The 25,667-nt window shown below is 49.6% G+C and overlaps 1 protein-coding gene across 2 annotated transcripts in view; it reads left to right on the plus strand.

Annotated features, from left to right (window-relative positions):
- SHF (Src homology 2 domain containing F) overlaps positions 1-25,667 on the plus strand; it is a 423,558-nt gene that overhangs the window by 347,608 nt on the left and 50,283 nt on the right. For both annotated transcript variants that reach the window (XM_069624724.1, XM_069624725.1), the window contains 2 exons: positions 1,075-1,246; positions 4,684-4,803. In XM_069624724.1, the coding sequence (XP_069480825.1) occupies positions 1,075-1,246; positions 4,684-4,803 (292 nt within the window). The remainder of the gene's footprint in view (positions 1-1,074; positions 1,247-4,683; positions 4,804-25,667) is intronic.

Raw genomic sequence — 25,667 nt, forward strand, 5'->3', positions numbered from 1 at the left:
GAGAAATGGCATATAGGAAGGACATAAAGCTTATAGGTGTTGCTTTTTATTTGCCCACCCATTGACTGCCCCTGGCAATGCTAATCCCTATGGCCAGTGCCACCCATCCCCGCCCAAAACACCTCCTTACGGGAACTCTTTGAGCTTGCTTTAATCAAGCCTTACCACCAAACTTTGCACTGAAAGTGCCTTCCTGTGTTTTTTTCAAAGCAGTCTTCTAAGAGTTAATTACTTCATTGGAGCTGTAAACCATGCTACTGCTGTCATCGATGGATAGGCACTCTGCAGGCCCTTCTCGGAAGTCTTGTTAAAAACAATAATTTTCAAAGCCAACAGTTTTGTCTTGTGTATATGTATTCGGCATTTGCCAGGCACTGCTATTACATGCCCAGGTACTGGCACCATTTGCACCCGCTACTTTCAATGGCCAGTTAATACCGCTACAGCAGTGCCTTTCCCGTTCCTATACAAAAGCCCAAACTGTTGGCATTGTCAATTCGTGTTTCTTTTTGTTCTTTCGTTCTCTGTCCATTGCTTTTCCTTCCATGTCTGTATCCATCTCCTTTCTTTTTTCATTCCATATCAGCGTTCCCTTTTTTGCTTGCATTCTCTTTTGCATTCTCTTTTACTGCCCCGCCTACTTTCTCTTCGCTTGAGGTGTGTTGTGCAGATGAAGGTGCCAGGAGGGCAACTGTGCTGTTCAAGTATAAGCTGCCTCGCCTCAGTTGAGCTCATTCCTTGATCAGCGATTCACTGGTACCTCCAGGGTGGTAATTCCTCATAATGACCTACAAGGACCACCCTCGTGGCTATTACATTGGGTGATATTGCCTCAAACTGCCTGGATGTCTGATAAGCGAGTGACCTTACTTTTTGATTTCCATTTGTAAATGCCATCTGGTGACATCTCATCAGTGCTGTTGTGGGTTGTGAGGTTCACATAACTCTTGGTGCGCCTTTTGTTCACTTGTCCTTGCACAGTCCCTTTTACCTTAGCCCTGCTCCAAATTACCCGTGCCTGTCAAACTCCACTTGGCCATGAAGTCATAGCCATGTTCTTGTTTTTCTCCCCAGTTCAGTTCGACGGTGTGGATAAAAATCGTATGTCCCCATCCAAAGAGGAGAAGGTCCGACACTCCCACAGGCATTCGAGTGGAAACCTCAAATCAGCCAAGCACCCAAGCCTGGAGCACACAGGCTCCATCGGAGAAAGAATAGACCCCACCCTGCCTTTAGAAAACCAGTTGTAAGTATTTACTTTTTTAGCCTTTATATAGTGCTTTGCTCAAGTACGAACAAGTCCAAGATACTGCCAATTTAAATAATTCATGAGTTAGCATGGAAAGCCCCTAAAGGGGCAGGGGCATAATCTCTGCCTGCAGAAGACTATGGGGCTCATTACAATTTGGCCGGCGCCTGTAATACCTGCAAAATCCCCCAAGGAGGCCAATGGAACGCCAACGGGAATTAACGCCGCCATCCGGCACTTGTAATCTGTTGGACGTTCTGACGGACCGAGTGCCGGTAATGGTAATTTACCTTCCAGATACAGGCAATGTTGTAATGAGCCCAAATATTTCAGATCAATGCTGTACGCTGTGACTGGGATAGAGGATGCGTTTCTCTCCATGAAAAGGTAGTCCTATGTCACTGTGCCACCCATGTCACAGAAAAACAAAAAACACACACACACTCTCACTCTCACTCTCTCTCTCTCACACTCTCTCTCACTCTCTCTCACTCTCTCTCACTCTCTCACTCACTCTCTCACTCTCTCTCACTCTCTCTCACTCTCTCTCACTCTCTCTCACTCTCTCTCACTCTCTCTCACTCTCTCTCACTCTCTCTCTCTCACTCTCACTCTCTCACTCTCTCACTCTCACTCTCTCACTCACCTTGAAGTAATACACTAAATATATGGATTACTGCATGCAAATAAATGGTGCGCCTCCTTAGAAATGAAGCCCGCTCGAACCCCAATAGGGCAATGTCTCTGATCTTTGGGGTTGACAGCATGGCGTGTCACCAGGGCATGTCTAGTGCTCCTTTCCACTCCTGAGCTATAAGTGGCTAGAGGAGAAAGCATGTGCTGCGTCACTGCCGACCCAATGTCTTTGTAAAACAATGTATTAACTAATGCAAGTGTTGTACAGCCGGATTTTCACAGCCAGAGGTAGTGAATGCTTGCTGGCGCCATCAACAAAGTGTAGAACCAACCTGATAGCACAATACTCGCTCTACCCCTTTTGAAGGTTGGCAAGGCCAGTTTCGTCCAAGGCATTTGGCCAGAGTTTTGCTGGATACAGCAGAGAAAGGTTGCGACTTTCTGTTTTTTCGGCCTTCAAAAATATGCAGATGTCTAATCGCCTAGCTCTCGTTCGTTAATGCTTAAGAAGGCCCCATTGACAAAGATAATACAATGTATTTTCCCTCTTTTAGGTTTGCTAGCCGTGAGTATGTACTTTAATGTTCTGATATTTGATATATTTGTCAACTTGGGAACGTTAGCTCTGCTTAGACAATCAAGAATTCTACTTGCATCTGCCTATTCTTGAAATGCTTTAAGAATCGGTGGGGCCTGTATCTGAAATGATGGGCTTATAATAAGTATTCCAAAAGGGTCTTATTTCGGTGGCCACACGCATATTGTAAGGAAAGGAACTTGTGTACCTGGTCTGACATGACTGGCTTATTCAAGTGTCATTTGATGCATTGGCTGTTCAAAGGACATTGCAAGACCTCTTAAACTTGACCTTACTGTACCCACAAATCAGTAGTCCATGGTAAGTTCTCACCATTTCCTCAGTTCATTTGCCGAACTTTATAGAAAAGGTGGTTCAGATCCCCAGACAACAGCATTCTCTGTGAAGTAATGGGGGAACACAGGGGCTGCCTGGACGGAACCCGGATCTGGCTATTGACCCTCTCGGTGCATGCCCATCAGCACCCATTGGCTGTAATCTCCTGGTCTCTCTCTGGATTGTCCCCTAATCTAGAACAGAAGGGGAACCTGTATTCACTCCCCAATGCAGGGGATTTTCACCATGAAAAGAAAAATATCAACTACTGCAACAGTGGAATTACTTGCTTCTACAGACTGTTGCATGGGAGACCTGGAATATGAAATATTTCATGGCAGGCAGTGGCTGTTGCATAATGCAGGTCTTCACCAAACAAAGTAGTCAGCATGTATATTCTTTCCAAGCTATTGGTAGTGTCTTTGGATCTTAACCCAAAAAAATCTCTTAGTGCAGTAAAGGGCTCAACAAAAAGTCAATAACAATAGATCCAGGGCTGTTTTTGGGGTGGGCGTGCGGGAGGTGCTGTAGTTCCTGCAAGTTTCCAGCTTTTCCCAAACCATTACCACAATTCTAGTCCACCTCTTTTGTTTTAGGGTTTCCTCCACCCTGCAAAGTCACCAGACCTATTTTACCTTGGCCTGACGGGTCTGTTGCTCCTCTTGGTGGAGGGAAAATTAGGGCTGTAGTTTCTCTGACATAGGCATCCAGTTCTCCCTCCAATATTTCCAGTAGAAACCACTCTCCTGGGGGTTTGCAGAATCATGGAAGAGGGGGGTCCTTTTGGTCTCTGAGGGCTGAATCTCATGGGCCGGTCTGTTCCAGGAGATTCAGTGCCCTCGTTAGCCTCTGGGCCTGAGGTAATCTCGAGCAATGCACTTGTTCCTCTGCCGACATCCTAACACCTGCCTAGGGACATCCAAGCCTGCTTGTCCTTTTCTGGCTGTCTTCTTCACCTGCTGTTCTCTTAACTCCTCCTTAAATTGTCTGCCCCTCTAGTCCCCACCCACCTGTTCAAATCTTTGTCACCAAGGTTTGGAAGGTTCTTCACATTTTACCCACAACTGTCTGATTTCTTGAATTCCCTAATGTTCTTCTCCCTCCTCCGTATACACTCCAGCGTTTTGATCTCTTCTACCAACATCTTTATACTTTCCATGCACCTCCTCACTGTGTCACCATCCTCCTGTGGCCGGTCACCTTCTACCTCCTGATATTCTCCAACATCCAAACATCTCCTCCAAATCTCATCTTCTCCCGTTTCCCTGCCTCATCCACACAATCACTAGTCTCCGCCACAATTTCCAGAACTCCTCCATCCATTTATGTTCACCGAACTCCTCCACACTATCGCCAATCTTCTCCCTTGTGAACACAATCTCCTCTTGATGTCTCCTAACAAACCTTCTTCTCATTGGTAACAGTCTCCTCCACAATTTCCAAAACCTCTCTGTCTTTTCCCTCCTTTATTTTCTACAACCTCCCCCTGCTTATCACAACCTTCTCCTCTCTCTTAGCAGCCCTTTTCACTCTGCTCCTTACTCTCTTTAACTTCCTTCTGATGCCTTTCCAACTCTAGACCACTACTCTCAGGTCTTCATCCAGGTTGGGTCTGCCCAAACATATCTACACCCCAGACTACTCTCCCCTTGGTCTGTCCTCACCCGCCCCACACCTCTATTTCCACTCCCATGTAACCCTTTCTTGATGCTTCAACCATATTTGAGGAACTGTCCTAACGTTTTTTCTTCATTTTACTGTAACTTTGTCATGGGGTTATTTCATTAAAGATCTTGGTTTCAAAACATGTCAGTATGTTTTTTAATAAAGAAATTTCTTTTGTCTTGTCCTTAAGACCAACTTTCTTCGCTCTCTCCTCTTTCAGCTGGTACCATGGTGCCATTAGCCGAATAGATGCAGAGAATCTTCTGCGGTTGTGCAGGGAAGCCAGCTACCTGGTGCGGAACAGCGAGACCAGCAAGAATGATTTCTCACTGTCCTTAAAGTAAGTGTTGGAGCCTTTAAAGGGGTGGGGGCATTCTGGTTCATTTCTCCTATTGGAGGAAAAGGTTCACCTGGGGGTTCAGTACAGTTTGCTCTTGTAGGAGATGATTCTACTGGCGGGGAGGAGGCTGTGCACTAATGCTGTCGCGGTCTGCTCTCATAGGACCCTGATGCTGGTGCCGCCAATTTCTCCACAGAAGCTGAAGATGTGTCTGATATGTTACAACTTTCTCCAAAATGTAGAGGGTGGGTTGGGGAGGAGGTTGCGCTTGAGGTGTTCAGTTTTGCTTGCGTAGCCAAATGAGAGGTGTGGGCCATGCTATTTCCACAGTCTTTGTTGCTTATTTTCAGAATATTTGGTGTTGCTGCCTTCCTTTGAATGTAGCTGTGCTGCACATGCTATGTTGGGTGACTTTAATGGAAATAAAACTTCTGAATTAAAGAAAGGTCTTACTGCATTGCCAGCTGCCTATTCTTTACTTTTGGAATAGTCACTGGTGGGCTATACCTGAAAAGTGAATTGTGGTTGAAAAATATATAGGGGATAGTATTACAGACACGCCCTGTCGACGTCCCTTTTCGATTTCATGCAGTACTCTGTACCAACCGCTAGATGTTGGCCTATGCAATACATGTAAATCTAAGCAGATGCAAGCATCAGAAAAACGTTTAAAGGTATGTAATATTTGTCACATGCCTTAAAGTGGTTTCAGTTCACAAGACGATACTCAGAATTAATGCCGGGAGGCGAGCTCAGGGGCAATGCTTGTCTTGAAAGCAAAGCAAAGCAAGGCAACACATAGCAACACAGTTTTGAATCCCAGCCTTGCGCATAGAAACCTGTCCCCGGCATTAAGCGTGCTATAAAAGAATGATTATTATATAACCATGGTCTATAAAACCTGCTTGGGAATGCCAAATCGTAATGGTCATCTGAATGCAGTCGCAATGGATAGGTTTTTCCCACAGCATTGTGTTGGCTACCCTAGACTGATTGCGCCCTTGCAATGCCCAGAGTATATACCATATTTCTGTCGAGTCCTTCCATTATTGCTATGGCAGAGGGTACTGTAACATTTATTTCTAATGGATACCACCCTCCCACAAAGTCCTAATCCGTGAAAATAGCTTTGGGGGAGAACAGCATCTCAAAATCTAACAAAAGCCAACAGCGGACATGAGTCATGTCGTCATGGGGCCGGATGTCATGTACGCAGTACTTGTGCCCGACATCTCGTTCCTTTAGTCCATGTACCGCAGACACTGAATCTGTGCCTAAAGTGTATGGCAGATTAACAAAACGTATAAGGCCACAAAATGTTTTTCTGATTGTGTAGTCAGGTTAATGGGATAGATTTGAACAAGGTTTTCTCTATGGGGGCCTTACAGTGTTTTATAACTAAATAAGGTTTCATTTCTTTCACTGTTGAAATCCTAATGTTTAAAGTTCTTGGGAGATTAAAAGGGCCAGGGGGGATGGCCCCCTTCCTAGGTTTTTAGCAGCCACATAACTTTGCTGTCCGCCTCTGGGTTATAGGGCTCGGCCCTCTCCTTGCCTCTGCCTCCCAGTGCCAGGGATTTCGAATGTGTCTTCTTGTTTTACTGCCCACCAATTCAGGAATAGATTGGAAAATATTTATTTAGCGCAAGATCTTACCAGCGAAACCAGTGTCATGGCGCTACATAAATACAAATACAATGACGTGCATTAGATTTAAAACATGATCAGCATGAAATTACATTAAAACACAAAAACACTTCAGGCCTCCGCCCAATCCAGTACTATTCTATGGATCTTGGAAATGCAAGGAATAGAAAATGATGTGAACAGATGGTTTTTCAATCTAGTCTTCAAATTTTGCACTGTAGGACAGTTCTGAATTAGGATTGGTAACCCATTCCAAAGGCGGCAGCCCAATGTGCTTTTTTTAATAGCATATTTAGCCTTCTGTGGTAGATCCTTCCCGCTTGATCCAAGCACACGAGCGGTAACATTAGGCTTTACACATGTGGCCAAATATGTAGGCGCCAGTCCTTGAGTAATTTTTCAGATCAGATTTAAAACTCCGGTTTGGATGAGGACTTCCATTTTCTGCTAATACAGTAGTGCTTCAGAAATGCGCTCGAATTTCTGGGCCTATGGATGACTCGTACTGCAAGATTCTGCTCTGCCTGCAGTTTAGCTACACATTTCTTTGCTACACCCAGATAGCTGCACAATATTGAATCCTGGAAAGGACCACTGCTTGAAACAAGTTCTTTCAGTGCTTCAGATTTAGGAAGTCACCACATACTTATATTGTACAGGTGAACGTGGGTACTCTTAGCTACAGCATCCACTTTTGAAGCAAAGCAAATTTGTTGTCCATCAGCACTCACAAATGTATAAGTACTTCTACTGGGCCAGGGGGAGTGCCTAAAGTAGAGGGCCACGTAGAGGGAAGAATCGTCCGTTTTACCAAGCTTCATGAGATCTGCGGCTGAAGGACGTATCATAGACCTCACCCCTGGGCCCAGTATGGCCCGTCACCTCTGTGACACCATGACCCGGTCCCAGCAGCGTAACCTGCCGAGAATGATAAAATATATAGAATCGGGCCATGCCCAGGAGCAAGTCTTTATCTTCTGGACATTGCGTCTCCACTGATTCCAAGGGACGCTACCATAGGACCCTGTCTCTGGACACACAGAGGAGAAAGCAATCCTCATCCTCGAGAAACTGAGGGTGTCCCTTTCTGTGGGAAGACTGTCCTTAAATGGATGTCCACAACCTCCTCCAATTAACTGATTCCTGGTGGAACGACACAGGCGGGACTTCCTGTAAAGGATCTTGCACATCTTCACAAGATGTTGAGCACACCATCTGGCCACGTGGCCTTGATCAGCGAGTCTCGTAGAGCGGCGGAAGGGAAAACGGTAGCCGCCACTGGAAGATGCTTTGAAATGGAGAGGGACGGGGGTTTGGGTGGGAGTGTTTTGAAATGTGAGGCAATAATCAGCGAAAATTCTCCCAGTCGCCTTGGTCCACGATTATAGGCTCCAAACTTAGCAGGAACCTTCTAATCATGTTCCCAAATGACCAGTGAGTCTTTTCAATAAAAAAGTTTTTGGAGTGGATCTCTGGTTGAGAGAAATCCAAGAGGAGACCTTCTGCTGGAAAGAAAATGCTTCCGGCGAAGTAGCTTGTTTCCCTGATGGGGCATTTCCATAACCCTGTTTGTATCATTTGCTGAAAAACTGCACATAGACATCCAGGAGTGTATCCAAGGCCCAGCCAATCAACTGCCCAAGTTAACTTTTCTAGTTTACTGGGTGGCATTCAGGCACCACTGCTCGCTGATGAGCCCCTGGCTATTCCTTCATTCGACAATGCCATAGTTTCCAAAATGATTCATTCCAATCTGTAGGTGCTTGTCCAGTCCTAGTTGTTGTATTGCATTCTAGGAGTTGTAGTCTGAGTTTTAGAATGGAGAAAAACTGCTGTACTACAAGTCCCAGAATGCAACAAAAAGCCAGGGCTGGATAAGCACCTACAGATTGAAATGGGCATGTTGGCAGCTATGCAATTTTGATTGAGAGCTGCAACACTAAACTCCAAAACCAACTCCTATGTATCCCATGCCTGCAATGCCTACGGTTCCTCCGATCTCATGAGCTTTGGTGCTCTGGTAACTCTGAGCACAACACTGTTCAGGAATGGGATGTATAGTTTATCCTCAAACTTTGAGGATGTGCTGCTAGAGCAGGGCTTCTTAAGCCCATGGTGGGACCTAAGAACTGAAATGCCTATGATTGGATTGCCTTGGAGACTCCCAATCAATTTCAAGTCAAACCAACAGCTATGTTGAGAAGGGTCAGGGTGCTTACCAAGGATTATTTACTCCCATACTTGAGGAGTTTTTGTTTGGAGGGTGCATAGCACCCTGTTGGGGCCATTGTTTTGAGGATCTCTTTGAAGGGTACGCTCTTGGTGCAGTTGACCAGCCATTTTGCACTTCTGCATCTGGTGCAGCTTCTGCCATTGGGAATTTATAGGGATAGGTCCCACAGCCGAATAGTTAGAGTGCATAGTGCTGTTGCAGGGATGGTGGTACTTGTGTCAAGGGCGGGGCACGTTGCTCTTTAGGCATCTATTGTGAGGAGGTGCTGCTGTGAAGATTATTAGTTGGAAGGCACCTTGATTTTTAAGGAATTAGGATATTGCACAATGATCTTAAGGGATAGGCTGAGATACCACTGTGCTCGGTCAATACATTGTATCTGTTCCAACATGACTACATCACCTAAAGCTTTAACTAGCGCAAACATTATTTTTAAAGACTTTTCATTTTACAGGTAAGAGATTTTGAACTTTTAGTGGTCTAGACATGGTTTAGACCAAAATATGCATCTACATAGGATTTGTTAATAAGTGTCTTGGAAGGGAAATTATTCAATTTGGTAAATGTTCTTGATCCTAAAATAGAGCAGATTGAGGTTTTTGAGGGTTTTACATGTTTTACTTTGTTATGGCAAGTAAAAAAAGAAACACAGCCCAAAATCTACTGTAATGTGCAGTGTAAAAAGAAATCCTGGCACACGCTAGTGTCTCGTAAGCCCACTCCCACTTACTGATGATCATCAACTAGGGTGAAACCTTTAGATGATGGTGACCTTGATCTCACAACTTAAGTTGTCCTTGGTTTTTCACATGATCTGAAAGGTAGCAGACTACCCTGTTACCTACCTAAGAGAAAGTGAATTCTTGAAGTTAATTAACTACCTGTATTTTTTTTGCGGTGCAAAATGAAACTTTGTCATGCCTCAAAACGTTCGAATCAATGTGATCATGCTGCCTCTGCCTGTCTAGGGATAGCTAGCTCACGAGACTGGAAATCCAAAACCTTCATTGTTGATTTCTCTGTCTGTAGACCAACCGTGTTACAAGGAGTTCATGCATTTGTACAGCATATTGATTTTAAGCTCTCCAGCTGCTTAATCAGCAGGCACAGAACCTCAGTGCGACACGTCACGCTCGATGGATGTCGGTGCCAACCGTGATGCATGATATCCCACATGGAGAATGAGCATCTTAGGAAGATCATTAAAGCAGACTCTGCCCTGCACCAAGGGAAAAGAACATCTATTCTATCCGCAATCCTTGCACGCAGTGGAGCAAGTGATGTGCTGAGTGCAGCCTGTCTTTGGTCACCAAGCTGTGAGTCAGCTGCTTATGTTCTGCAACAGGAGAACTCTTGCTTCTCCAGCATGGGGTCTTGCATGGATTCACATGCTCATGAATATCCCCTGTCGTCCGGCTGGGATTCCTTGCTAAAAGAATAAAATTTCACTTTCACATACAAACTGTCTTTCTCCTTTAAACCAATCACTGTCCTCTGGGTCATACTGTCCCCATCCAATCACTGTTCCCTCCTTAAGCCCATTCCCCTGCAGCCATCTGCCAATTTTCACTGCACGCTTCAGTCTTGGAAGTCCTCGAGTTTACTCTGCGAGCTACTTCTATGTTTTTTCTCATGTTTCCGACAGAAAAAAGTTCTATTTTTGTTCTAAAAGTGCCTGTGTTCTTTTCTCAATCTGCCGACAGCGGGGATCCTTTGTCGGTGAATTACAGCGCCCCTCAAGAGGGAGGATCGTTGATTCCAGAAGGCCATCAGGCTTACTTCGCGCCCTCCGACCATGACGGAGGAGGAAAGGTCCCTGTACAAGCCCTACACCAACACCAGTCTGTGAAATGTGTTTGTGGAAGACAAGCACCTTCAATGCCTTTATTGCCTGCACCCGGACCATAAGCAGATGGAGTGCGAGATATGCCTCAGGTTCTCCAAGAAGACGACGGCACAGTATACTGGCGGTGTGGCTTAACGCTAAGCCCTCTGCCCTGTGCCGCGAGCAGGGTCATGCCTCACCAGGATCGGCCGGTACAAGGAGCGGTCTTCTAAGTCCTTTGAGGGCACCTGATCGGTGGGGGCCCAAGACAAGGCCAAGAACCACAAGTCTGAGTTCACCGGGTTCGCTGCAGAAGCGGGTCCCAAGGTGGAAAGGGCACAATCAACGTCACCCTCCGCCTCCATTGCCAGCCGGCAATCAAGCTCCTCCTCAAATAAGAAATCATCTACCCTGGCTAAACTGCGGGAGAAGTCACAGAGGGAGGAGAAGAAGGCTGAACTGCCCAAGCAGGCCCAATCGGTGCAGGCTAAGACTTTGTCGATGATAGAGTTGGTGACAGCTGCTGTGACGACAGCTAAAGGAGCTGACCCTGTGAAGGTGGCCCCCGCCGCACAGAAGGTATCCCTGCCCCTAAGGCGCGACACCACCGCAGTGACTTTGGCAAAATCTGCTGCACGCCAGAAGGGGCCGAAACCAGCTCAGGCCCCGGTTCAAGCCCCGCAAGAGGGAGCCGGGGGAAGGGGGTGGGAGGAGGCTCGAAAAAGCCCTCCCAAGCCGTGGCACAAGCCATGGAGGTCTTGTCCACAGATGACGAGGACCAGGAGTCCTTACACACGGTCCACAAGGCCCAGGAAGAGGACGGCGGCGCAGGCCTAGAGTTCCAGTCCTGCCAGGTCAGCTGAGCAATGTGATTCTGGACATTCTGTCGACCCTTCACACCTTAAGTACAGAGATCCACAAGAGGATGCCACCAGGCTTGGTTCTAGGGGTCCCTCAGGCCCTCGTTCAGCCTCCAACGAAGAGGAGGAAGAGTCATCCGACGCCCCCATTTCAGCCTCCTCATCCGCGTCGGGCCCCTTCTGCGCCAGCAGACCCAGAAACTGGTACAGGGACGGATACGGTCACGACTACGGACAACGAGGATATCATCGCATAGGACGGTGGATCTTCGCATCTGGATGCGCCACCTAGGGCGTCCCCACCGGACGAGGTGGGTCGTTCCGCTCCATGATCGCCAAAGCCTCCAACCTTTTTTCAGCATGTGCCTGAAGAAACCAGGAAGGAGGCTTTCTTATACCAGAGGTGTAAGGCTAAGAGGAAGACAATCATGGCGGTGCCCTTTCTGGACTTCGTGCAAGACGAGGGCTTGGCCCTCAATGAAGAGCCCTTGCATGTCTCCAGCCAAACGGAATAAGCTGGAGAAGAAGTATTGTCGGACTCCGCACCCAAGTGCCTGAGGTTGCAACCATCGCCGGAGTCGGTCGTATCGGCGGCCACGAGGAAACGGTCAGCTAACCTGTCCTTGTCATCTTCGGTCCCTCCGGACAATGAGGGGAAGAAGTTGGATGCCGTGGGAAGACAGGTGGTTTACACTGCGGCGTCCACTATCAAGACGGCCAACGCATTGGCGATCCTAGACGGGTACTACAGGGAGCTGTGGTACAAGCTTGGCCTATTCTGAAGTTCCTCCCAGACGATAAAAGGATTCCAGGATAGGGAAGTTGCTTCTGATCACGCCATTTCAGTGGCGTTAGACAGCGCTGACACGGGTCTACGGGAGATGGGGGAACAGTGTCTGCCTTCGTCGACAAGGCTGGATGAATGCCACAAATTTCCAGCAGGAGGTCCAGGCGAAGGTGTTGAACATGCCCTTCGACAGACCGAACTTGTGCGGGAAGGTCGTTGACGAGTCCCTCAGGCAATCAAGGCGGATACACAGACAGCCCATTCCTTGGGCACTCTCTAGCACTCTTCTTTTTGCTCCTCCAAGGGAAAAGTCGAGCAGGTCTTCCAAAGGTTTCTCTTCTTCGTACCGTCAGCCTTCCAGATCCACGACCCAGGAAGCCTACAGAGGCCGTTCCCAACCCTACGGTTGCGGCAGACAGCGTCGCCCGCAGGGCAGGACGCCGGCTCCGAAACAGGCCTGAACTGGCTGGGACCCTATGCGTGCACCCTGGTGGCCAGCCGGCCGGCTGATTGTCAGCGAGTGGAAGAAGATCACCACCGACGGATGGGTGCTGGACGCTCTCGCCCAGGGAAACGCCCTTGAGTTTCAACATAGGTGACGGCGGATCCCTCTTGTTGCCCGTCCGGAGCAGCACATCCCTCATCTCTTGGAAGAGGTACAGGCCATGCTGCAAAAAAGGGCGATGGAGCTAGTTCCCTAATGGCTGTCGGACACACAGAGGCGACTGTCCGTTTACTGACAGATCTGGGATTCTCCATCAACTATCTAAAGTCCTGCTTGACACCATCAGAGAACGTGCTGTTCCTAGGAGCCAGACTCAATACAGTGTCCTGCCTGGCGTCACCCTTGGAGGAAAGGGAAGGTGCAGTGACTGTTGTCGATGAAGACAGCCACGGTGCGGATGATCAAGTCGTTGCTCGTCATGATGTTGTTCTGCATCTACCTCATCCGGCTCTGCAGTTTACAGATGCAACCTCGTCATGAGTTCCTGGACGCTCTTAGCCTGCTCTACCCTTAAAGGCAAAGGAGGTACACCTGTTGGGCTGAGTCTTTTTCAGCTTTGATTGGCATCATTGCTGGTTTTGTAGTATTGTGGGTCTGAGTAGGGGCTTTATCCAGTCATTCGCTGGGGTTAAGTATTCTCTGTAGGACTTTGTAAGTGTCTGAAAGTGGTTATTCTCCAGCATGGGGTCTGGCATGGATTCACATGCTCATGAATATTCCCAGTCGTCAGGCTGGGAATCCTCGGTAAAGAAAAAACCAGTATCGGTTTCGTTTCTGATCTGTCTTTCGTAGTAATAACCAATCACTGATCTCTGCGTCATACTGACCACAGCCAATGACTGCCCTCTACCTAAGCCCCGCCTCTGGCAGCCATCTTCAGATTTTTACTGCACGTTCATGTGTTGGGATCCTCGTGCTATTGCTCTCGAGCGTTAGTGCTATTTTTTTCACGTTTTTTCTCAAAAACTTCGTTTTTTCGGTCAAAAGAGCCTCAAGCTCCACCGACTCTCCATCCGATCAACGGGGACCCGTGTCGGATTCGTCTGCGCCCCTCAAGGGTGAAGATTTCGTCGAGCTACGCTTTTGGAGGACTCCAGAAGTTTCTCAGGCCCGGTCATGGCCCAGGAGAAGGGAAGCTCGACGCCCGGAAAGCTGTTCAGGGTCTGCCCTGGATGCCAGCTGCAGCACGTCTTCAAGGAGGACGAACACTCTTTTTGTTTTTACTGCCTACATGAGGACAAGACGCACGTGGAGAAGGACTGTGCGTTTTGCGGCAACATGTCGGAGCGGACCATGAAGGACCGCCATCAACGTCTCGCCAACTGGCTGGAAGGGAAGAGCCCGTCCGGCGAGAAGAAGAGGAAGAAATCCGAGCGGTCTTCTAAGACCTTTGAGGACACCCCGGCGACGGGGGTCCAACATAAGGCCAACCACCGCGAGTCCGCTGGCACCGGGAGCGCCGAACGGTCGGGCTTTACGAGCGCCAGGCAGGGCGCACCCTCCCCGGCACCATCAACCACGAGCCAACGCTCTGGGTCGGGTAAGAGGAAGGCCGAGCACCCGGCGAAGCTCCTGGAGAGGCCCCGGTCGAGCTCGAAGGCGGAGGGGGAGCGAGGCAGTCGGATTCCCCTCTGCCAGAGCCGCGAGACAACTCGGCGGCCATTTTGTTGGCTATACAGTCGTTATGCTCAGAGAGAAGGACGAGACTACCGTTGCCGACAGAACCTCTCCCGTCGGGGGACCCAGAACCGGGACCTTCTGGTGTTCCCCCTACCAAGAAAAGAAGGATCCACCCTCCGCCTCCTTTTCAGCCATCGCGCCCCTTCCAGCCCTCCTCCCCGTCCACCCGAGGGGATGATACGGGGACTGACACGGCAGCGACGGGTACGGACAACGAGGTATACGACGAGGATGTACCGTCGTCGCCTCCCACCAGGGCTTCTCCGCCCGACGAGATTGGATCGTTCCACTCCATGATCACCAGGGCATCCGAGCTTTTCCAACTCTGCCCTGAGGAGAAGAAGAAGGAAGGTTTCCTTTATCAGCGGCGCGAGGCCAAGAGGAAGACGGTCCTCGCAGTGCCTCTATTGGACGACATTTGGGATGAGGGCCTCGCCCTCCTCAAGAACCCTTCCACGACGCCAGCTAGAAGAGACCGGTACGAGAAGAAGTACCGGGTCCCGGACACGGCCCCCCTGTGCCTCCGGGCGCAGCCTACCCCGGACTCCGTTGTCTCCGCGGCGGCCAGGAAAAAAGCGGGGGGGGGTGCGGCCTCCACATCGACTTCCCCACCGGACGGCGAGGGAAAGAAATTGGACGCTATGGGACGCAGAGTCATCTCGTCTGCAGCGACGACGATTAAAGCGGCCAACGCCTTGGCTATCGTGGCCCGCTACGACAGGGAGATCTGGTACAAACTGGCTCCCCTGCTGGACTTCTTGCCGGACGAAAAGAGGGCAGAGGCCCTGGAGATCCTGCAGGAAGGTGAGGTGGCTTCGGACCACGCCATTACCGTTGCGACGGACATCGCCGACACTGGGTTCCGCCAGTTGGGCAACGGCGTTTGCCTTAGGCGGCGTGGATGGCTCAAGGCTACGGACTTCCGTCAAGACGTTCAGACCAGAGTCCTGGACATGCCCTTCGATGGGAACAACCTGTTTGGGAAAACAGTGGACGATTCCCTTCAGGCCATTAAAGCGGACACCGAGACGGCCCGGGCCCTTGGAGTTCTGCAACAACGACGGATGCCCTTTCGGAGCAGCGGAGGCAAGGGCGCCTCCAAAGGTTCCGGCGGCGGTTTCTCCACCTACCGTCAAGCGGCCCGCTCGTCATCTCAGGAGGCCTACAGAGGACGAGGCAAGTCTGGCGGACCCCGCCGTCGTCGCCAAGGAGGTCAAGGCGGCAAAGCCTCGTCGAAGCAGGATTGAACCGGCCGTGGGGTCGGGCCCCCACCGAAGCACCCCGGTGGGAGGCCGGCTGGCGAGCTTCGTCAGCGTGTGGGAGTCCATCTCCACCGACCGTTGGGTGCTGGACGCCTTGGCCCGGGGTCACGCGCTCGAGTTTCAAAGGTGTCCGCGCGTCCCCCCCGTGGCCAGGAAAGAACTTCACGTCCCTCAACTTCTCCTGGAGGTAAAGGCGATGCTCAGGAAGGGCGCCATCGAACTCGTCCCAAAGAGGCTTCGGGGCTCCGGAGTTTACTCGAGATACTTCCTCGTGAAGAAGAAGACGGGGGGATGGCGCCCCATCCTGGACCTGCGACGTCTGAACAAGTTCATCAAGGCGCAAAAGTTCCGGATGGTCACCCTCCAGCATGTCCTGGGTCAGCTGGAGGAAGGAGACTTCCTGTCGTCGTTGGATTTGGAGGATGCCTACTTCCATATTCCCATCCTAAAGGGGCACCGAAAATTCCTCAGGTTTGTGGTCCAAGGGCGTCATTACCAGTTCAAAGCCCTCCCCTTCGGACTACGGTCGGCACCCAGGGTGTTCACCAAGTGCCTCGCACCGGTGGCGGCGCAGCTGCACCGCGAGGGGATCCAAGTCTACCCCTACCTGGACGACTGGCTCATCCGAGCCAAGACGAGGGAGCTCGCCGTGGCTCACACGGCAAGGACCGTCCAACTTCTCACGGACCTGGGATTCTCCGTGAACTACGCCAAATCCCACCTGGTACTCGCGCAAGACGCTCTGTTTCTGGGAGCGAGGCTCAACACAGTGTCCCTTCTGGCCTCCCCGTCGGAGGAGAGGACCAGGACCATCCCGGGCAAGGTGCAGCGGATGTTGGTGGCCGACGCGGCCAAGGTGAGGTCCATCAAGTCCCTCCTCGGAATGATGTCTTCCTGCATCTACCTCATTCCCATGTGCAGGCTCCGGATGCGCCCGTTGCAGGAGTTCCTGGACGCGCGCTGGATCCAAACGACGGGCAGCTTCGAGGAAAGGATCACACTCGACGACAGTTTCCGACGAGCGATCCGGTGGTGGGGCACCCGCGCGCATCTGACGGCGGGCATGGACTTCCAGACCCCAGCCCACCAGGAGACAGTGACCACGAATGCCTCCCTGGAAGGGTGGGGAGCGCACCGAAAATCTGCACGCAAGAAGCCTATGGCTCCCGACGGAGAAATCCCTACATATCAACGTCCTGGAGCTCCGTGCAGTGTTTTGGGCCCTCAGGTCCTTCCTTCCGTCCCTCAAGGGCAAGGTAGTGAGGATCTTCACCAACAACACCACCACCATGTTTTACATCAGGAAACAGGGCGGAACCAGGTCCCCAGCACTGTCCAAGGAGGCGCAGGACCTGTGGCATTGGGCCGTCGCCCAAAGGATGTTTCTGGTGCCGTTTCATCTGGCAGGGATAAAAAACACCATCGCCGACTCACTCAGCAGGGAGCTGCGCTCGTGCCACGAGTGGGAGCTACGGCAGGATCTAGTGGATCGCCTCTTCCGACGGTGGGGCACACCCCAGATCGACCTGTTCGCGACGGCGACGAACTCCAAGTGCCTGAGGTTCGCCAGCAGGTTTCCCCAGGCGAGGAGCATGGGCGATGCTTTCTCGTTCCCCTGGGAGGGCCTGTTCCTCTACGCGTTCCCTCCTTTGCCACTGCTAATCCGGCTCGTCAACCAGCTCAAGAGGTCACGGTGCAGGATGATCCTCGTCGCACCTGCGTGGCCGAGGCAGATATGGTTCCCGGACCTTCTGGACTTGTCAGCGTCCCCGCCAATCAAGCTGCCGGTGTACGCTGATCTACTCTCCAGGGAAGGAGGCGCCATCCTCCACCACGACCCGAAATCGCTGAACTTGCAGGCCTGGCTCCTGCAGCGCTAGAGTTTGGAGGATACGACATACCGGCCGACTGCAGAGAGGTTCTTGCAAAGGCCAGGGCGTCCTCGACTCTTAAATGCTACGGACACAAATGGAAGAGGTTCTCTGTCTGGTGCCGCGCACAGAAGATTAACCCTCTACGGATTACGGCTCCCCAAGTACTGCCGTACCTGCTGACGCTGGCCAAAGCTGGACTGGCACACGCGTCCATCAAGATTCATCTTGCTGCGATCTCCCGATACACCAGAACCACGGGGCGGACGTCCTTGTGGTCTCATCGTCTGGTGAAAGAGTTCATGAAGGGACTGTTCAGATCGTTCCCGCCGGTGAAGGCTCCGGCCCCGGCGTGGGAGCTCAACGTGGTGCTGACCAAGCTCATGGGACCTCCGTTCGAGCCTCTGCACTCGGCTCCGTTGAAATTTCTGTCGTGGAAAACAGCGTTTCTTGTGGCCATCACCTCCGCACGACGAGTGGGAGAGATCCAGGCCCTTTCCTGCAAGGCCCCGTACTTCACTTTTCACGACACGAGGGTAGTGCTCAGGACGCACCCCTCCTTCATGCCCAAGGTACCGTCGGACTTCCATCTCAACGAACCCTTGGTGTTGCCTGTGTTCTTCCCGTCGCCTTCGTCGCTGGCTGAGAGGACTTTGCACTCGCTGGATGTGGCTAGAGCGCTGAAGTTCTACGTGGACCGCACAAAGTGTTTTCGGAAGACGTCACAACTCTTTGTGAACTTTGGACCTGTCAATCAGGGGAAGGCTCTCTCGAAGGCTTCCATTTCCAGATGTCTCTCCGGCTGTATCATGTACTGTCACCGGTTGGCAAACCGACCGCTGCCTGGCCGTCCGAGAGCCCATTCCACCAGAGCGATCGCAGCTACCACGGCGTTCCTATCTGGTGTGCCCCTGCTGGACATATGCAGGGCTGCTACGTGGAGGTCGACGCACACCTTCACGAAATTCTACTGCGTCGACCGGGTTTCCAGGGAGGAGTCCAGGGTCGGCCAAGCAGTGCTGCGCAACCTGTTCGCCTGAGGTGAGCCTGGTGAGGAGGTAAGATGCTTAATGTTGAGTTTGATGTAATGCTTAATGTTGAGCCTTTGCCACCTCCCGTGGTTGTGCATGTGTGTACTGCTATGTATTCTTTATTCATGAGCATGTGAATCCATGCCAGACCCCATGCTGGAGAAGGAACAAGTTACTTACCTGTAACTGTTGTTCTCCAGCATGGGTCTGGCATGGATTCACATGCGAACCCTCCCGCCTACCCCTCTGCGGCTCTTCACTTGGTCATACTGCCACTTCACGTGCTTCCAAATCTGAAGATGGCTGCCAGAGGCGAGGCTTAGGTAGAGGGCAGTCATTGGCTGTGGTCAGTATGACGCAGAGATCAGTGATTGGTTATTACTACGAAAGACAGATCAGAAACGAAACTGATACTGATTTTTTCTTTACCGAGGATTCCCAGCCTGACAACGGGGAATATTCATGAGCATGGGAATCCACGCCAGACCCATGCTGGAGAACAACAGTTACAGGTAAGTAACTTGTTCCTTCTTTTCTGCTACTCTCTCTGTAGGTTCGTAGTCCTTCTTTGACTAGTAGGTGAAGGGTCAGCTAAGCTTTGAAGAGATCCACAGTTAGATGAGCAATGGGTTCCAGTGGCATGGGGCAAGTAGGGAGAAAGGTCGGAAGTGAGAGGTGGCACAGGGGGGCATGAGGACAGTGAGATTACATTTCATGCAGGAGCAATGGAAACGAACGGGTGAGTAGACTGTGATACAGCTTTTCAGATACTGAGGAGCAAGACTGGCTTTGAAGACTAGGATAGGGAACTTTAAAAGGGAGCCATTTAGCATGGTGACGGTAGGTTTGAAGTGTGTGTGGGGGGGGTCTGGTTAGGTTGTAGAATGTCTGGGTAGCAAAGTTGAGCATTTTGGGCCTCATTACAAGTTTGGCGGTGGAGGAAAAAAGTGGTGGTAATTCCATTACTGCAACTTTTCCTGCAACAACAAATTATAGGTTTTGGCGGATTTACCGCTGGTGGAATTACCGCAGGGTAAAGCCACTGTTTTCTGAGGAAAAGTGGCATATTCTCCCTCAGCTTCTTGCTGGAGATTAATCCTCCACTTTACCCGCAAAAATAAGATGATTTACTTTGCAGTAATTCAACCGTCAGTAAATTCGGACAAAACCCATGGAGTCCTATCAACTCAAAGAAATGGGAATTACCACCATTTGTAATCCTGTGATAACTCCACAGGACCAAGTGGTGGTAACAGTAATTGAATTTGGTGGTATTCTTGTGGATTTTCTGCCGGAATACTGCCAAATTCGTGATGAGGTCCCTTGTCTAGAGGGAGGTTGGTGTAGAGGAAGGCCAAGAAGTAGGCACAGGGAATAGCCGACTTGTCCTAGCTCGAGTGCGAAGGTGGGGTTTTCAAAGATGCGTGTGTCAGAAATGGCCACACTTTCTGAATGCTGAGGTGATTAATAAGCAGCAGCAGAGGTGGTGGAAGTGATGAACTGTTAAGTGTCTGCGGTCGCAATCAAGGAAGACAACAAGGTTGCAAGCCTTGGCCGAGAGAGCAAGAATGCAAAGGAGATGTGAGAAAGGATTGTAGGAATGACATTGTAAACTGAGAGAAAGATCAAGTTAGTTTTCTAACAGTTCCGCATGGGGCAGCAGACGACATTGGATGGGATGGAAAGATCTACTGAGTAGCTAGTCCCATGAGTTGAGCATTTGCCTCAGACATGTGGCTAGCCTGTAGTTCGCAAATTGAAACCCTGTCATGTTCCATTCAGATCTTAAAAATCTGTTAGTTATTCAGTGCTTTGCCAAAACACTTTACATAGAACATTTACACACAATTATCACCCAACCGAAGTGGGGATTTATTGATCGGCTTCTGAAGGATGAAAGACTAAGTTGGCTTTGCCAGGATTTGAACCTGCGACCTGCAGATCACACCTAGATCTCCGTAGCGAGTGCTCAACCCACTGAGCTATCCGACTAGCATTATCCTTCTGGGGTATATTAACTGGGAATTATTACATTGGTCTAGAATATCTATGGTAGCGTTTATAAGCAGGCGAAATCCCATATGCAACGCTACATAAAAACATGGCTTGTATATCATAAATGCTAAAATAAAACCTAGCCTACATGCCAAGTTAAAAAAAAAATTATGAATGTCATTTTCATTGTTTTCTGATCTCTCAGTTGCCTTTTAACATTATTTCTCAGGTTTGGGTGAGTGACCTTTACACCATTTGACTTCACTTGATACCACCTTCCAAAGTAGGAGACTTGTTATGCACCAGCAATGGGGCTACAGACCTGAGCATGCACCCTGCGGCAGAAGAGTTTATATGGCCCATTTCCGTATTCAGCCAACACACCAAAAGTTGAGAGCCTTAATCAAATGTACAACTGAGATGCCGTTGAAGGAAAAGCAGGCGCAGACATTATAGGGTATCGATTTGAATGGCAAATTGACTGTAACCATGTTTACAGTCAACTTGTGTAGGACATGTTTTTTCTATACCAGTTTTACGAACGGTACCATTTTATTCACTAAAGAAGGCCGCCCTGACAAGTGCAATGAAGTTTATGCTCCTGTGGAACATAATGAACATTGCAATTTCTGATATTTGATTATGTTGTTCCATTTTCAGATTTGATCACAGATGGTTCTGCTGAGTGGAACAAATGTCCGGAAAGAGGATCACTTTTGCGTTTGTTATACAAAATTATGAAAAGTCAGTATACAAAGCCCTTTAAAAAAAAAAGTAATGTTGCTTTGTTTCTTTGTATTCTGTCCTCTTCCTCTCATTCTTTGGACTAGCCCAAGCGTCTGCAACATTTTGCTCTGCAGAGGATTTGCACTACAACTCCCTTCAGCCATAGTGATTTGTTAGGGATCATGGGAATGGTAGTCCAAAACTCCTGGCGAGTGAAACACGCAGATTGCGATTCCAGCATCCAAGAGATCAGTTTGCGGGGTTTTCTCCCTCATCCTGATCCGCCTCCGAGTGGTTTTCCTCTGGATCCCGGGCAGGAGGGGTTTGCCTCCTGGACTCATATCCTGCAGGCAGCTATTTTAGAGGTCGGCTCTTTTAACAGCTATGCATTATGTCGATTCAGTAACAACTATGCATTATGTCGATTCAGAGTGTATAACTCCGGATCTCTTCCAGACCTAGCAACACCCCTGGTATGAATGACGAGGTTACTGCTAGAGGGAGGGGGCAGGACTGAAGGGGGGGTAGAACATAGACGCTGGGAAAGCAGAAGCTTAAAGCGGCGGTCTTCTTCGTGGTGACGGCGTTGTAATGACAGAGCGCTCCAGAGTTTTGAGTCATGGGGATAGTTGGTATGGGCGCAAGAAGGTCTGACCTGCTCCAGAGTCTCGAGAGTCATGGGGATAGTTGGTATGGGCGCAAGGAGGTCTGACCTGCTCCAGAGTCTCAAGAGTCATGGGGATAGTTGGCATGGACGCAAGGAGGTCTGACCTGCTCCACAGTCATGGGAATAGTTGGCAAGGAGGTCTGACCTTGGCTGGCAGTCAAGCTCTGAACCTTGAAGCCCCTTCTGCAAAGTTGCCTTCCTCTGTTCTTTTCCTGCACCAGTCATCTGTGTAGTCTAGCATCATGCCGTAAGGTCATGCCATGTTACTGGGGTCTATGTTGCACTCTGATGCCATGTGCGTCTCTTGGAAGTGGTGTGCGGTTGCCATGTCTGGGTGGCATAGTTGGTATGTGTATTGTGGCGAGCGTTCAGGGACCTCGATGGACAGATTGGCGAGGGCACTGACAACGAGACCCGGCCCAGCAAGGCATATGAAGGGCAGTGTTGGAAATGGACATTCTTAACTGGGACCCCACGAGCGATTGGAGGGGCGATGTTGGCAAACGCAGGAGAATTTTCTAAGCCAGCCCTACCGCTCCCCCCCCCCCCCACTACCTCTACATAAGCATTTCCATTTCGGTAGATTTGTTAATATTTACCATACCTCAAGAGAGGAGGAGTGTTCCCTTTAATTTTGCCAGCAAAGTATGAAAGGTGCACACTGTTAAACCTACAAAGCGAGCTTAAATATGATCTGTAGAGGATACACCTAACCAACATGTTCACATGTATCCTGACCAGCCATTCTAGTGGGTAAGTCTCTCGGCCTGTGTCTCTTGAATCCCGGCTTCGGCAACAAAAGCAAATTTAAAACACTAAAACTCTTGAAGGGCAAATGAATTCTCGGGCCAGAGATCCCAGGAGACATTTTTTACCAGATCCGTGAAAATCTGGCCCAACGACTCGCGCTGATGACCGGTCTAGCCAGGCCTGGCAACCTGGTGTCTGCCCTGCGCACTTAGAACTGGTCTCTCCATACAGCTCCCGCTTCACTTTCATTCCTTTCTCTCTGATGCACTGGAACCCATATGCAACAAGCATCTGGGAATAAGACGATGGGCGAGGCCAGCCTGGAAACTCCACTCATTACTATACTGGAGGTGCTAATGGTTATGTGAGCATGGAACTTAGGTTCAGAGAAAGTGATGCTTGAAATATGAGAACCCCAGAAACCCATTTTACCATGAGCTATAGTTTTCTCATGCTAGCTAAACCGTGCAATGCTACAAAGCCCATGAGACTTGATGAGAGGATCCTATAATGTCAGGACCCAACCTTCAGTATGTTGGAAGACATTGTGTCTGCCAAGGTTACACTCGTGTATTTGCTTTATGGGTACTTGTACCCCCAAACAGTAAATCACAGGGTTCTATGTGGTGTCATCCAGAAGATTTGCTGTAATCCAAATAATTGAATTTCTTTTTCTTCTTTTAAGCCATTTGGCATGTGTGAAGAAAAAGCATGTGTCAATATGCCGGGGAGACACCTCCCACGCAGCCCCGCACCTTAACCCTCACTCCTCTCCCCCCCCCATATATCTGTGGCCAAGATCGGCAAAAATGATTCAATGGATTTGACCAAATCTCCCACTGTGAAACCCCCCTATCCCTACCGCAGCACTGTCCCCTCAGAATTGCAAAGGGCAGCTCTTGCGGGCTGTAGCTGCCCTCTGCTCTCCCATAAACCAGAGCTGCACAGATGTTGCACATACATTCAAAATAAGGTATCTGATCAGAGAAGAAAAGGAATAATGCTTTCAGAACAAAGCTTTCTTTTCTCCTGTTGCTGAATGCAGTGTTTTCTTTTCTGTTGAGGCCTTCGCACGTGCACACCTTAGTGATGCCATCCGTGGCTGCGCCTGCATTTGGTGCCAGGTGAGTTAGATGGTCTTTCTAGTGCCTACACACGCCACCTCTTGGCGCTGGACAATGCCGGATTGTCCCCTGCATACTGAAGGCGGTGCGTAGCACCGCCCGACGTTACATCATCCAGATGCCTATCTGCTTTGAGATGTAGTAAAATGATTGCCTTTTATTTCAAGGGTAAACGTGTACTGGAGCACACATGGGTAGATGTCTGATATAGATGGTTACTTGTTTATTTTTGTGCACGTAATTCAAGGGTCGGGATTTACTTTAGGCCTCCATTGAAGGCATAACTCAGAATGCCATAAAAATCTGTAGCCTCTAAAATCAAGCTCTGCCTCTCCCCCCCCTCCACCCAACTACCCCGTCAAACAGCTCTGAAAAACCTGTTTGCCCCCTTCGTCAGGAACCGGTAATGATAGTTCTTGCCAAAAATCCAGGTGTTGTGCGGGCGGAGTTGGCTGCGAACATCCGATGAACATTTTCAAAGAAAGGTTGGTTCATGCTTAGTCACAGAAAGTTTGTTAAATATTAAACACTCGACTATTTAATAAGGAAGAACCAAAGTAAGGCTGGTCTGGGCACGCCACTTCACCCCCACCGGGCCACTGTTCACCAGGAATATCCGAAAAATTATACTACATAATGCAAGAGAAAATACAATAATGCCTCCCTACCCACCAGGCTTTATGCCAATTTTAATTTTAAAAATATTGTATAATCTGCATGGCCTATTGTTTCTCTAGCCTAGCCAGGTGATTAGACCCCTTTTGCGTCTGCATGCACTGCAAAGCTCCCTTCACTTAGAGATAGCATCGACTCTGCTGTTGTCAAATGCAATGGCATTGACTCTACAGCACTGAAATGCTTCCACTGAAGCAAAGTGTGCATTCATGGCAGGGAAGTCCTCTTGTGGTGGGCCTCCTGCTTGAGCAACCACTTCGTGCAAGACCAAGAAAGATCCTGCTTTGATTGGAAAGAGCTACCTTGGCGCATTCGTGATTCTCTAGGCTCAAATTGCTTTAATTTCTAATATGTAAGGAGTGCGTGAAGTATGCTGTTTTTTTCCCTTCAAAATAATTGTTCACCCACGCCGTCGCACGCTAGGCGCTTCTACGCTGCTGGACAGATTACTCCTTAGGTGTGCAGGGAAAGCAGAGGGGGTGTGAGGGGTGTAAGAGCAACCTTCCACTTTCTACTTTTCTGGTTCAACATGGTTGCCAGGTCCCTGTGACGAATCACAGGATTCAGTCACTTCTCCCCATAGGGGAGCCTTTCCTTGTGAGGCTAGTGTGGTAAGCCCACTACATAATAATCCCCCCTAGGGGTGGCGGCATGCAGGACCTCACAGGGAGAGACTTCCCTCTGGGGGGAACAAGAACTTCCGTACCGCAGAGGAACTCCCTAGAACTCTATCTTCTAGAAAAACACTAACATCAGAACTCAAGACATCCACCAAACCACTATTTGTTATTGTCCCATCAGAACCCAGATCCAAACTGAGAACCAATGTAGCAAAACTGTGAAGAATGCTGAGGGAGTAGTATTGATTAAACAATGGTTGGAAACCACAAATACTGTAACGAAGAATGACCAAAACATGAAGAGTGATCAACAAAAAGAGAGAACCGACTAAATCCTCTGCTAGGAAGGACCCAGCAACCAATCATAAAAGATAGACTACTCTCCATGAGAATCGAGACCTGGGAGTTTCAAACCAGCTGAATCTGCAGTGCTGCAAGAGACCATGAGATCCTCCGTCGGTAGAGAACCACAAGATGCTGTGGGCAAGAAGCACAGAGGAAACTGGAAGCCATAGAGACAGGGGAACAAACATCCCAAGAGAAGGAGCAGGTTGAGAGAGGTGGTATGACCAGGAGAGGCGGACTGTTCAAACTGGCAACAACGCA

The sequence above is a fragment of the Ambystoma mexicanum genome, chromosome 11 (genome assembly GCF_040938575.1).
Source record: "Ambystoma mexicanum isolate Mex_15411 chromosome 11, UKY_AmexF1_1, whole genome shotgun sequence".
Taxonomy (NCBI): Eukaryota; Metazoa; Chordata; class Amphibia; order Caudata; family Ambystomatidae; genus Ambystoma; species Ambystoma mexicanum.